The sequence below is a fragment of the Equus asinus genome, chromosome 21 (genome assembly GCF_041296235.1).
Source record: "Equus asinus isolate D_3611 breed Donkey chromosome 21, EquAss-T2T_v2, whole genome shotgun sequence".
Lineage (NCBI taxonomy): Eukaryota > Metazoa > Chordata > Mammalia > Perissodactyla > Equidae > Equus > Equus asinus.
This window is the reverse complement of record NC_091810.1, coordinates 76,905,870-76,920,404: the sequence shown is the minus strand read 5'-3', so window position 1 is coordinate 76,920,404 and position 14,535 is coordinate 76,905,870. Positions and strand designations below refer to the sequence as shown.

The following is a 14,535-nucleotide window of genomic DNA, read 5'->3' as shown; positions in this document are numbered from 1 at the left end:
TTTTAGTTCTATGCAAATTAATGAAAGGAGAATCTCTTTCCACCCATCGTCCAGCACACACGAAGTAATTTGCCTATAGAAAGGGAAAAGTGGGGCCCATCCCTCCCCCCCGGGGCGGTGGAAAAAGGGGCACGGAAGGACGAAAGGGGTCCTTATCGGGTCTACCCGGGTCAAACTGCCTGTCAGAGGAAAGCCACAGCTGAGCAGCAGCCACAGCCAGGTCCAGCGAGCGGATAAAAGAATCATTGTCCAAACAAAAGAAGCGCCCCTGCCAATCCCCCACTTACTTCCAGGACCGTCCATTGTTCGACAACAATAGCATCATAGCCCTGCATGGTTTTGCTATCTTCTGTGGAAACAGCTTCAAAGATGAATACTCCATCTGTCAAGCCGTGTAAGGAATCTGTGGAAAAAGAGAAAGGCGGGGGGGGGGGGGGGGCGCTCTGTAAACCGTCTGTGGCAGAGGCCTTACAAGCAGCAAAAATTTTCACTGCATTCATTAATAATCCCAATCAGAACATCTTTTCAGCATGTTAATTAAAGAAGGCACACACAGCCACGGAGTCTAGCCCCATCAGAATGAATGAGACTAATTTACCTCGCAGTTTTGAATAATATCCTTGATTTTATGAGCCCAAATTTCATTGTTAGCAATCACCATTTGATTTCAGGCGTTTACCTTCCTTTCCATGCTCCAGCGGCAGGATGCACTGGGGAGAACTTATTCAGGGTAAAACACAGTCATTTAGAGACAGTTTTTAGAAGAAAACTATATTTAGGTGGAGAGACATTTTTTAAGGGGGGACAGATATAACACACCAGATCTGAGCCTGTCAGACGCATTCTACACGCGTTGATTCTTGGAAGTTCCCATGATGTGGGCTGCTGTACAGATAACGCTTCAGGCAGCTCTTGTCAAGAGGGGGAACTGGAGGGGGGGGGAATTTTCCCAAGTGATTTACTACTGAAAATGTTTCCTTGGGCACTGCTCCAGTCTGTGGACAGGTTCTGAGGTCTGTACAACTCAACAACGTCCACTAACCATACAGGACGATTCTAGAACTGTCTTAGGCAATGAGGGTATACAAAAAATCATAACAGGGTCCCTGCCCCTGCGAGAGACATCAAGGGAGGTGCTTTCAGCCCCTTTTTTGGTTAACGGCTCCTAAATGCCCTGGATTCATTTACATAAGAGATTGTGGGCAAGAGGACGGGACTGAGAAGCAGGTGTTTTGGGTCGGTGCTCTATCGTGAAAAGTGAAGTGACCACATTCAGGAGCTTGGTCTTTCGTCTGTGAAATGGGGTTGTGGGCAGAGAATTCCTCTCGGTCCCTAGATGCTAGTCTACGAATCACTGCTTGACCATTCTGTTACGGACAGAACTGTGTCCCCAAAATTCATACGTTGAAGCTCTAACCTCCAAAGTGGCTGTATTTGGAGATAGGGCCTTTAAGGAGCTATTAAGGTTAAATGAGGCCATAAGGTGGGCCCTCATCTGATAGGACTGATGTCCTCATAAGAAGAAGAGCCACCCCTCATTTGCACAGAGGAGATGCCACATGAGGACCAAGGGAAAGCAGCTGTCTGCAAGTCAGGAGGAGAGGCCTTGCTAGAAACCGGAGTTGCCAGCTAGACCACGGACTTCTAGCCTCCTGAACTACGAGAAAATACATTTCTATTATTTAAGCTATCCCATCTGTGGTATTTTGTTAAGGTAGTACACATAAAAAATGTGTTTAATGATATACTATTTTTGCTTTAAAAGGACAATTCACAAAACAACGTGATCATGTTTTTCAGGCAGGAAAGGGAGACAAATTCAGAAAGGTCTCTGAATCACACTGGAGTCCAGGAACTGCTAGCATTTTCCAGAAGTCCCAAAGAAAAAGATGGACAGATGTAAAAACATAATCTTTAGCTTCTGTCTTCCAACAGACCTCAAAAACAAAATCAAAAGGCTATCAAAATGATAAAATTATTTGCAACAACAAAAATAAATAAATGGCTAAGTTTAACATTCTCTCTATATAAAACTTTTACAAATCAAGAGTTAAAAATACTAAAATACCATTAGAAATGGGCAAAGGACATCAACTAGCAACTAATTAATTAATTCTCCCTCTCTCTCGTGGTCACTCTTTTTTTTTTTTTTTTTAGGAAGATTAGCCCTGAACTAACATCTGCTGCCAATCCTCCTCTTTTTGCTGAGGAAGACTGGCCCTGAGCTAACATCCCTGCCCATCTTCCTCCACTTTTTATTTGTGGGATGCCTACCACAGCGTGGCCTTCTGAGCGGTGCCATGTCCGCACCCGGGATCTGAACCGTGGAACCCCGGGCCGCCAAAGCGGAACGTACAAACTTAACTGCTGTGCACCGGGCTGGCCCCTGGCCACTCTTTCTTGATGGCCAGTCATGTGTCATTTAATGACAGGGATGTGTTATAAGATATGCATCCTGAGGCCATTTCATTGTTGTGAGAACATCATAGCGTTTACTTACACAAACCCAGGTGGCATAGCCTAGTACACACCAAGGCTATATGGTACTAATCTTATGGGACCACTGTCATATAAACAGTGTTCGTCATTCACCGAAACGTCATTATGTGGCCCATGACTGTATTGAAAAAAATTTTTCAATCTCTCTTTTGTTTATCCAATTGGCAAATTTTGAAAAGAAAACACTCACTGGTGGTGAGGGTGTGGTGATATGGGAGAGCTTACTGTGCTCAGGGAATTTTAACTGCGCACTCTTTCTAGAGAGCAATTTAACAACGTCCCAAGAGCCTGAAACAAAAAGTCCATCCCCTCTGAGAAGAAATCCTTTTAGTCTGTCTTGAGGTAATAACCACTAATGCTATCAAATATTTAACTACAAGTATTACTTAGAAACTTCTTAAAAATATAAATAGTCTAAATGTTCAACAATCCAAATATTTAATCATAAAAAAGGAATTAAATACATTAGGAGATTTCCATACAATTACACACTATACTGTCCTGAAAAAAAAAGTCACAGGAGTTTAATGATTCAGAAAAATGCTTTAGGGACAACGTTATGGAAGAAAAAACAGGATACAAAACCACAGTAGGAGCTGTATGTAAATTTTTATGTTAAAAAGTGTTAGACAAACAAATTTGAAGGAAACATAAAATGCTAGCAGTAGTTATGAGTGGTGGAATTAAGTATAATTTGATTTTTCTTTTTTATCCTTTTCTACAGGGTTAATACAAGAGTTCATATAGACAGAACAAAAGTAAACAGACAACACAGATGAAAAAGAGTTTTCCTTGTCTGTCCTCTACATGGCTCTTGAAGGCAGACTAGAACCATAAAATTTTAGAAACTATGGGGTGGAAATCTTAACGCAATCTAAATATGAAAAGCCTTCCTTACAATAGTCTAAAGAACGGAAGATAAAACCTCAGAAGAGTGAGCACCATGTCACTGCAAGCATTCAAGCTCACACTGAAAACCTTTCAGCCACTCACTCATTCATTCCAACACCTATAAGCACCTATCATGTGCCAGGTACTCTTGCAGTCACTGGAGATCATGAAGGTAGCAAGACAAATGAAGTCCTGCCCCATGGAGCAAGGGAAGGGAGACAATAAAATAATGTCACAGGTGAGAAATGCTATAAAAATATAAAGGGCGCTAAGAGGAGAGAGTGAAGGTGGAGGCAATGGTGGTGGCTATTTTTGCAAGAGGTCTTCAGGGTAGGCCTTCCCATGTTGAGTAGAGACATGAACTAATTGAACAAGCAAGTCCTATGGATCTGCTCGGTTTGAGAGTTCAGGGTAGAGTACACAGTTTAAATAGAAATGCAGAGTGAACGAGGAGCAGCCAAGGACCAGAAGAGCAGCAGAAACATGAGAGAAGAAAGTCAAGACTAAGAGGACTGTTAGGGATACCAGCCAACTAGGGGGTTATCCACATGACTCGCTTGGTCAACGGAATATTAGCAGGTGTGATGCAAGCAGGGGCTTGAAAAGCACTTGTGTGGTTGAGCTGGATCTCTTATGTCTCTGCCACCACTTTGAGAGCACAAGCCCCAGCTAGCCAGTTGGTTCCAGGAACATGCAAGACATGTGGAGCAGAGCTGCCCCTGTGGTGCCCAGCTTAGATCAGCTGACCTACAGACCTGTGAGTGAGCCCAGCTGAGATCAGCAGAGCTGCCTCAACAGAGCTGCTCCAGCTAACCCGCAAATATGTGAAAATAAATTTATATGTGAGAATAAACAGAGCTCACAATGAGCTTAAGCTAATGAGCCCTGGGGTGGTTTGTTACACAGCAGTATTGTGGCAACAGCTGACTGATACAATGCCCCACTTAAACTAAGAAACACAAGACCAGTGTACTCTGCTGGGCCTGGAGATATTCCTGATTATTCCAGAATGATAGAGAGGCTTGACTAGCTCAACAAACCATAGCTGTAAGGGTAACTCCTGGAGCACAGCAGCCTTATCCTGATACTATTCCAACTTGACAAGCTAATACTCCGTTTCAAGTAAGATCGCTGTGGGTTAACCAATACTGTGCTCTGGTTTCTTATTTGTTTCCTATCCTGAGAGTCTGTTATCAAACAGCCTTAGCAAAAGTGCTAAGCTCGCTTCTCTCAACTGCTTTACTAAAACGTTTCCCCCAAGTGTTGGTTCAATGCCCTCCCGAGACCTTCAGCTAAACCACATTACAAGTATTTTGGGGTCCAGGACAAAGATGGACCAGAGTCCAGCTCATTTTTAAAGTTCTGGGTAACCCAGGTCCTGCTGGAGCCTCTGCCACAATAGGGATGCCCTACAGAACCCCTGCGAATGAAGCCTTCCCAAGTCCCGACCTGGGGATGCTCAGGACTAGGGGATGCTCAATGATTCCTTCAGGTTTGTATCAACACAGCACAAATTCTCTCAGGGCTTCTACAAAAACATGTTCTATCCAATCTCCAAAGTCTCTACCTACAGATCTCCTCAATGGAAAACCTCCCAGCCCTTTCAGTGTGCCTACCATGTGCTTTAAGTATTAGAGAGCCCAATGTGACATAAATAATATCATAATGCTGAGCCCGCCAACAGCACTAGACAGCAGAGTTGAGATCCAGAAGGGAGAAGGAGACACTGCAGCCCATGCAGATTTTCTTTCCCACCCCCTACCTGGCTGTCCCTCTTTCCTCCAGAGTCACAGGCCTGGGAGGAGGGCTCGGTGGTCAGTGGGGAGAGGTATGGCTGGGCTTAGGGACATGAAGTAGGAACAAACCAGGTCCTTATGTACCAGCTACCCCATCTGGTGTCTGCCTTCCAGCCTCTCAGCCCACTGCTCTGCAGTTCTGAATCCAGAGTGCTGATTCCACCTACTTAACTATGAAGCAAGTTCAGAATGGCTGTCAAAATTTGGTCATCTGTAACAGCAAAAAAGCCAATGAACCACAGAGAGCTAGACAGCTGGGCTTTTAAGGAGCCCCTTGTTTTGACGGCCTCGTCCACTCCCCGTCTCCTCATCACCCTCCCGGCTCAGCCTCGCTGTAATGTGCACCGAGCTGAGTATAAATAGGTCTATCGGAGAGTGAAGGCTCCTGATATAAAAGGTTAAATCGCCCTCCATCTATGGAAAACACTCCATTATCTCTGCATTTTTTATTAAAGTAAAGATGCTTCCCTACTGTGTATAGAAAGCTATTTGCCCTGGTATTGTATAAATATTTGATGCTGGTCTTTTGGCAAAAGGCCACCTTAACATTCCAAGCTTATGACTTACAAGAAGGATGTGGGAAAAGGAGATTTGCCCTATTATCCCAAGAGGTAAATTCTAGGAGGCAACAGCTCTTCCCATGCGGCCTCAGAGACATCAAGACTCCGTCTAGCAAACCAACCTTCAGGCTCACCCTACACGCTGTTCTTCAAAAGTCTAGCCTGAAATGTGCACACCACGGCAAGTGGTCAATGTATGCGACTATAAAAAATGTTACTGTTCTTTTAACAAGCTAGGTTGGAGTAAATTTTCCCCACTAGGGGGCCGGCCCAGTGGTGCAGCAGTTAAGTTCGTACATTGCACTTAGGTGGCACGGGGTTCACCGTTCGGATCCAGGATGTGGACCTACTTGCTGCTTGGCAAGCCATGCTGTGGCAGGCATCCCACATATAAAGTAGAGGAAGACGGGAACGGATGTTAGCTCAGGGCCAGTATTCCTCAGCTAAAAGAGGAGGACTGGCAGCAGATGTTAGCTCAGGGCTAATCGTCCTCAAAAAAAATAAAATAAAATAACTGATTTCCTTGGCTCTCTGAGGGCCCCTTCTCCCCATCAGAGGCTGCACGATGCTCGCAGCACCACCTTGGTTCCAGGAATGGCATGTGCCAACTGCATAATCATAATTGCACGTGTTGTCATATGGACCTGTAACCCCACCGCAAAGGCAACTGCTGTCCAATCAATCCCGGACAATGGTGCCATGTTTCTTCCCCAGCACGCCACGGCTAACTCACTGACATTACCAAAAGAGTGAGCAGGCCTGCTCCTTCTCTTACTTCCCGAGCCACACTGCAGCTCTCGGCCTGCCTTCCCGTTTGCATCCTCAGTTTGTAGCAGTGAATGATCCATAGGAGATATTACTCTTCTTCAGTTACAGTAAGGGTTAGCCTGCAAGTTCAGTGCCATTTAACTGGCCAGATGGGGAAGAAATGCTCTGATTCCACGCTTGCTGGATGTGAGGCACTCGGCCAGGCACAGTTCATGGTTTCTTATTGAACCCTCCCCAAAATTCTGCAAAGGTTGTCATTCTCTCTTAGTGGGTGAGAAAATGGAGCCCTCAGATTTACATCACTTGTCCACGGTCAAATGGAACACAAGGGCTAAACGAGACCTGAAACGTGGTCTGTTTGATTCAAAGTCTATGCTCTCTATGCAACTAACAGATATTTACTGAGCTACCAAAAGTGATGTAGCAGGCTCTGCTGCTCCTGCCTGGGGTGGGCGATGAACGGCCTAGGTTCCCAGCTGGGTGGAGCAGGTGCTCTCTGACCACTATACCTTGGTGTTTTGGGCGGCAACTCAGTGGGGTCACAGGCAGATGGCCTCAAGGCTTCCGTTTGGGCCCAAATCTGTGCAAAGGCCATGCCTGCTTGCATGGGGCAAAAAATAAATAAAAACATACTTGTAAATGGATAAACTATACATATCGACAAAAGGGATAGTATACACCAATGAGAAAAAATGACCTGCAATAATATGTAAAAATGTGGATGAATCTCACAAATATGAGTGGAAAAAGCCAAACACAAGAAGGGCACACGCCATTTAAATAATGCTCACAATTAATCTATGGTGTTTCAGGGCAGGACTGTGGTCGCCCCTGGGTTGAGGGACTGCGAGGGGCATGAAGGGGTCTTCAAGGGGGCCTGTATGTTCTATTTCTTGATCTGCTGCTGGTTACCTGGGCGTGCTCACCTTGCAAAAATCCACTGAGCTGTATCCTTACAATCTGCACAGTTTTCTGTACGTGTGCTATACTGCAATAAAAAGTTTAAAGATGTGCTGTTATGGATACAAGAGGAATACATTTAACGGCATAAGTGAATGTACCCCTACATTCTTAAGTGTATCCTGTGAAACAGAAGCCATGCCTGTAACCACTAGGCCAAACATTCCTGGAGACGGTGGTGTCCCAAGGGAGTGGCCACTGGGGCCACCTGGAGCCTCATTCTCCCTTCCTTTCCATTCCCCTCAAGCCCCAGCTCTTCACTCCCCATATCTGCAGGTTACTAAGTGTCATCTCAACACCCCAACACTAGGCTCTCTCCTCACTACCACTGGCATTACTGAGCATCTTCCAGAAGCCTTTATTGGTCACCTTCTGTATACAGGGTACAGAGTACAGGCACTAGGACAAGAAGAAGTACAGGACATGGGAGCTGACCGAGGGTTTCCAAGTATGTCTGAATAAATTGTGTGTCCCTACATATAAATCATTTGAAAGACACACATTTCTACATATGTATTTTGCAAATATAAGGTAATGTAGACTATGCTAGGCATCAAAAAAGGTGGTATAAGTACCAAATGTTATTTGGATTTAGATGCAGCTGGGGCATAGGGGAGAGTCTTAAGGAAGACCTAATCTTTTCACCTTTTAAAAAGGGTAGGCATGGAGCAACATCCCGGTATGATGTGTCTCCCGAGGTGATGCCACAGGTAGAACACAACATCATCTGGGAGGTATTGTAGTCATAAACGGTTAATTCATCAAGGCCTTAGAACTGAATTCTAGTTTATAGGAAAGAGGCTAGAGAAACAAGATAAATGACATCAAGAGGCCCTGACCAGACAATTCCAGAACGCAGGACATCCGGCAGGATAGGAGACTAGGTTTATTTTAAGCAGTCAGGGTCATAGAAACTGACTCTTCTAGGTAAAAGAGAACTGAGGACATGGTCACCATCTGCAGTGCATGTCGCTGGAATGGATTCTGGTTTGGATAACTGGCTACAAAGGACATTTTTGAAACAACTGAAGATATCTGAATATGGGCTGGATGAAGACGATACTGTCAGACGGGGAAGGACAGTGGGGCTAGGAAAGGGTGGGGGCAGGGGAGAGGGGAGGAATGGGGAGGGCCAGGACAGAGCCAAGGGCAGGGTAAGGGGAGTAGAGTAAGGGCAGAGTGAGGTGGGGACAAGGAGACAGTGAGGGGAGAAGAAAGGGAATACAGAGCAAGGAGAGGGCCCGAGGGACAGGGCAAGGTAGCTGGTGGCGGCGGCAGCAGCATCGGTGGCCAGTGACGGCAGCAGGGATCCTGCAGGCCTGGAAGCCCTGGTGAGAAGTCAGGCTCCAATGTGGGTGTGCGGACAGTGGGCACCGAGCTCCACCTCACCCTTACCCCTGACTCCTGGTACCTGCCCGACTGCTCATCAACAGTCTTCCCTCCTGGCCTCTCCCACCCTTTGGAAGCAAAGATTCTGGCCTTCATCTCTCTGGCTGGAGTGTTTCTGTGTGCCTGTCCACACTGCTGTCTGACCAACCCCTGCTGAACTGCTTAGACCAGCACCACTGCAGAGTAACTGCTAGGCATCCACTATCATCATTATATGCTTTGCTTTCATCTGGGCCCAAGGGCACAGCCTCCCCGGCCCAAGACACCGGGTCATTCCAAGGAGAGGACCCCTGGAGATCAAGAGCAGAAGCCCGAACATGAGGACTGCACAAGCCCTTCCACATCCTGGGGGTAAAGACTCTAAAACAGAAGCTGGAGCCTTAACTGGATAATTCGGACTAAAACATCACCTTGTTTATGGGACAAAGTTCTCATGACTTTTATGACTCTGTGGAAAATATTTTGAAGTACAAATATCCACTTAAGAGTCAAGACTAGTGCTTTCCCAGATGGCAAACAGCTTAAAGACGTGCTCTAGCTCTGCCAGGTTTATTGGTAAGGACACTAATTATCTTATTAGAAATAGGTTCCTTTCATAATGATGATTAGCTTGCTTTCTTTTTTAATACTGGGAAAAGAACATATGCATATTCCATCCCTGGCCAACGGAAACCTTGGGCTTCTCCAGAGCAGAAACGCCCTAACCCACTGAGCATTAATCCCCAGTCACACCCTCCCTCCCGTCAGAAACATAAGGCTGAAATTCTGTTTGAATTTTGGGGTGGCTTAAAACTAATTTTGTTCTGAGCATTGTGCAGCAGTCCCCGAGACAGACGTGCAGCTATGGTGGCGCTCTCCACGTGGGCAGCCCTGCGGTAGAGATGTCACGGGCTCTGGGCAAGGCTTCACAGCCGCACTCGCCAGGGGAAATTTCATGTTCTGTCTTCAAGGCAGGAAGGCTGGATTTAATGCAGCTAAAGCCAGGGGAGGATATAGAAGCGTTTCAAACGCTCAAGTCAAATCTGAAGAAAATCTGTATAAATTATCTGTGTTTTTGGGACTCAAGGTTGGAGAACGGGGTAAGCGGGAAGAGTGGAGATGAACTCAGCCTTGGTGGCCAAAGCCATAATGGCTAGGGAGACAATAAAGGGTGCTGTGAACTTTCAAGGTGACCTCTCATGGGGCTCAGCTTGCCTCTGACACACTCGGACAGTGGAGCCAAAGAGAAAACTTCCCTTTGACACCCCTATTCTGCTAAGGGGGAAAAATTGCCAGTGGCCACCTGTGTAGTTGCTACCTCCAGCACCTCTTGGCACGTCTTTAAGATGTTAGGACGACTAACCAGTGGTTTCCAAGGGGGAAATTTAAAACTCTGCATGGCCACAAAGAGCCTCTACAGGCACCAAGAGGAGATAAAGGGAGCCGATGGTGCGACAACCCAGGATGGTGAGGGGTGCCCCTGCAAGAAGCAGGAGGTGGTCTCCCCTGATGCCAATGAATGAGAGCTGTAACCATCTGGCCCCAGCAGATGCCACTGGTGTCTTACGGCGCATGTCAAAACAGACTGTGACCTCCCTGGCTTCAGGGAACTCTGCAGGCACCCGGGGAGGCCTCTTTGTGCAGAGTGAGGTTACTGACCTTGCGTCCAGAGAACAGAATTGACTCTCATTAGTTGTACTAATGAAATGTATATTCTAGAATTGCACTGTCTAATACACTGGCCATTAGCTACAGATGGTTATTTAATTTTAAACTAATGAAAATTAAATAAATTAAAAATTCCATTCCTCAGTCATACTAGCCACATTTCGAGTGGTCAGAAGTCACATGTGGCTGGTGGCCACCATATTGAACAGGACAGATACAGAACCTTCCCATCATCACAGAAAGTTCTATTGGACAGTGCTGCTTGAGTTTTTGTTTGTTTGTTTGTTTTTGGTTTTTTTGCTAAGGAAGATTTGCCCTGAGCTAAAATCTATTGCCAACCTTCCGCTTTTTGTATGCGAGCTGCTGCCACAGCATGGCCACTGACAAAAGAGTGGTGCAGGCCCACGCCTGGGAACTAAACCCAGGTTGCTGAAGCAGAGTGCACTGAACTTAACCACTAGGCTACCAGGGCTGGCCCTCAAGATGTAGCCTTAACAAGCCAGTCACCTTTCTTATGTCATTCATCCATGCCACAAATGGCTGTGGCCCACTATACTATACAATGCCTGCTGCTATTATATTAACACGTTAACATTAGACATCGCTATTTAGATAGTAACAAGTGACTCACGTCCAAAATTAAGTCCAGCTCACGCTGTACAACCTTCTAAGACTTTGGATGATTTAAAGCACGTACACTCAGAATTGAGACTGATATCTCCTCTAAAGATGTTTTCTGGCATTTCAAGGATTGCAAATAATGTAGAATTCAAATCCTGTTCCTGACTCTGCTTATTCTTGGAGCGCAAACTGCTCACCAACCACCACACGGTGTGGTCGAAGCCCCCTGCTAGGATTTGCTAGGATCAACGAATTTGGTGTTATGTTTCACTTCCTTCGGGATCCTGCTGACTGGCAGCCCTCAGAATCCGCACATGCTGGCATGCTGGCCCCGCTCCCCAAATTGCCTCCCAGCTTTGATGCACCCCAGTGACTCAACCTGCCTCCGTGTTAACCCGAAAAGCCTTCTTTTGCTTGACACTTCTCCACTTCGGGCAGACTTCCTCTCCGCCTTCGAAAAGCTGACATCTATAGTGCCACTTCATGCAGCAAATTCTCAGAGATAACCCATTCTTGGGGAGGGGTACTGGGTGCCACGAGACCCAGGACCCGTGTGTGTCCCCAGGGAGTTTACAGAAACCAAGCTGTTCGGTTCACGTCTCTGCTGTTAATTCGAAGGTGCTGCTACTGCTATTTCAAACTGTAATAGTGTCTACAAACAATTTGCACTTTGCAGCGGCATGATCCCCGGGGGGTAATTAACAAACCTGGGGAAATAATCTTTTTAAAATCTTTAAAAGTAACATAGATTGAGGCCACCATCAATGAAACGGAATCACTCCCCCTTCTCTGTCATTTTAGAAGATACCGGCTGACTCCTAGAGAGGTTTAGCAAGCATAGTGGAGGGCTATACAGAAAATTCCTCAAGACGTGTTAATCAGAAATTAAATGCCGCATGTTCATCAGCTGCAGAGCTTTCTGAATGGGGCGGGCTCTGAAGATGGGCTAAGATGACAAGAGTGAGCAGCAGAGTTCGTAAGGGCTACCCAAGGGCTGTGACTTCCATACCGTTGACCACACCAAGGTAGAAGACCGCGTTCACCAGCACGCCTCCTTTCCGGAAGTGGTCGCTCATGTGCTCCAACCAGTTGGCATCCAAACTGCTCACCATCTGGCCGTTCCTGGAGACCCGGAGAGGGATGGTGACAGGATAGTATTGCCGGCACTTCTGATGGTTCTTCGGTTTGTTAAAAAGGGCGAAGATCTCCATTTCTGTTGGAATTTGTAAAGGGAGAGGGGAGAGACGAGGTCAACCAGTGATAAAAATCTGCCTCATTGCGTCTAGTGGAATCTCTTAGGAGCCTGAAGAAATGATACCAAAGGTAAAATCTCTGTTAGCTTCACTGTTGCCGAATAATAAAACTCGACCCCAAATACTAAGTTAGGGCGCCGTGAAAGCGACGTGGACCTCAAAGGTTGAGCTTCAAGTTGGGGACTCAGGTTTTGAACCTGGCACATAATAAATATCTGTTATCTGGGATTAATTTGTACAGTGAGGTGTCTGAGAAAAGGACATAGTAGACACTTCTAGAAATTCATACAAAGGTGTTTTGAAAGGAAAAGCAGACATATTTGGGTGAGAGCTGGTCTTCAAAAAAAAAAGTAAATGTGCAGAGGCACATAAAAACAAAAATACGGCTGTAATTCCAGGAAACTTGTACACCCCCGAACTCACTATTTATAAACTGCAGTGGTGTTTCCTGGGGCCGAACACATAATACTTAATCAAGTATATCAAAAATACATCATTGATATGTAAAAATAAATATGTTCCAGTAAATGAGGGTTCCTGCCTGGAGTGGCAGGTCGCTCAAACAGCCAAGCAGGCGCGGGAAGCACGGCGCCGAGCTTTCTGTTCCTTGCTTTATAGCTCAGTTCTTCAAAAATCAATACTCACTCCCACCCAGCAGCTGACCCACGCCTGCCATACGTGCTGCCGGCCATGAGTGAGCACTATCGGCCTCGGGGAGCCGATACTTGGAATTTCAATCTAAGTCTGAAGGTCTATTTTTGTGTTACTCATTTAGTCAAGCAATCAGAGTTCATCCAGCTTAAAAAGCTTTGGTTACACAGTCTGGTCAGGAATATGCTTTGGTTTACAAAAATATCTATTTGGATAATAAGAAAAGCCTCACTTTTCTTTTAAGGAAACATTTTAAAGGTCATAAACAATGGTTGATATTAGCACAAAGGACAAAGCACATTCACGCTCCCTACAGGAGACACCCGGCCTAGACCCACATGCTGGGACGCTGTATCCCATATTTCACAATTTTTGCAGTATCCAAATGCTAGCTGAATTATTACTTCTTAAAATGGATTCACTTTCCTTTATTTAAATAAATGCATTTAAAAAGGAAACTTTGCTTCATGATTATAAAGGAAACAACTACCACTTGCCATAAACAGGAGGGAAGGATAAGGCACGTTAACACCAAATATGCCCATCCAAGTAACATCTAAAATTATCTCACATAGTTTTTGTAATCTGGGACAAAGGAAGGCTTTTCAAAGCCCAATCTGAGCACATATCAGCAGAGATCTCTGGGGAGCAGTAGTGGGCCACGAGACTTTGTCATCAGCAACAGTGAAGCTAACAGGGGAGTCATTTCAAGCTATCCATTGGATAGAACCAACTAGGAAGGGAAGGTGCCCATCTTCACAAGTGGCCACCTGGATTTTAACAACTGACTTTGGCCTATTCATCATCCCTACCCCAAATTACCTTTCTCAGTCCACTTGCCTGACTCCAGCCAGTAAACACTTTCACAAGAGAAATTAGATCTTGGCGTACAGAGCTGGCAATCACTCAACTATTTTGTGACTTTGAAATACACACATTAGGAATGGAGTCATGCAGAGAAAGGTTTGTAATGGTGGGGAACTAAGCTATAGATTGGAGCTGGGAGACAGGAGGTGATCAGGCCTTTTCAGTCCTAGGTGCCAGAGGTTCAAATAAAAGCCACAGCTACTAAAGTCAAGAGGAGAAGCAATGGGATTTCCTCAAAAGCAGACCTTGTAAGTTTTGGGTACAAGTAGTTTTTCTGGGAAGTGATCCCAGGAAAGAGAGTGAGGGAGTAGGGATGGAAAATAGGGAAGCGACGAAAGCCAATGGAAGGGACATTAACGATCAGCTTACGTCTACAGCAATCGGGGCCCCTGAGACACCATACAGAACACACTGCAGGTTGTCCTACCAAGGGGCAAGGAAGCTGGGGCATTTGTCCTCAGCGACTGGGGGCCACTCCTGAGGCATTAATTCCCAGGGCAGCTGGCCTGCGGGCGTGTTCCCACTCCAGAGAACGCCTGCCAGGAGAGGCCAAGAAAGCTGACCGCAGGTGACCTCAAGGTGGGCCAGAGGACCAGTCGCCATGGTATGCTATGGTCAAGCATAGACACACAC

General features: G+C 45.9%; 1 protein-coding gene across 2 annotated transcripts in view; it reads right to left on the bottom strand.

The window, feature by feature from the left end:
- Nucleotides 1–14,535, bottom strand: part of RFTN1 (raftlin, lipid raft linker 1) — a 198,026-nt gene that overhangs the window by 36,628 nt on the left and 146,863 nt on the right. For both annotated transcript variants that reach the window (XM_014842166.3, XM_044754150.2), the window contains exons 6-7: nucleotides 12,141–12,344; nucleotides 288–403 (exon numbers count right to left, since the gene is read on the bottom strand). In XM_014842166.3, the coding sequence (XP_014697652.1) occupies nucleotides 288–403; nucleotides 12,141–12,344 (320 nt within the window). The remainder of the gene's footprint in view (nucleotides 1–287; nucleotides 404–12,140; nucleotides 12,345–14,535) is intronic.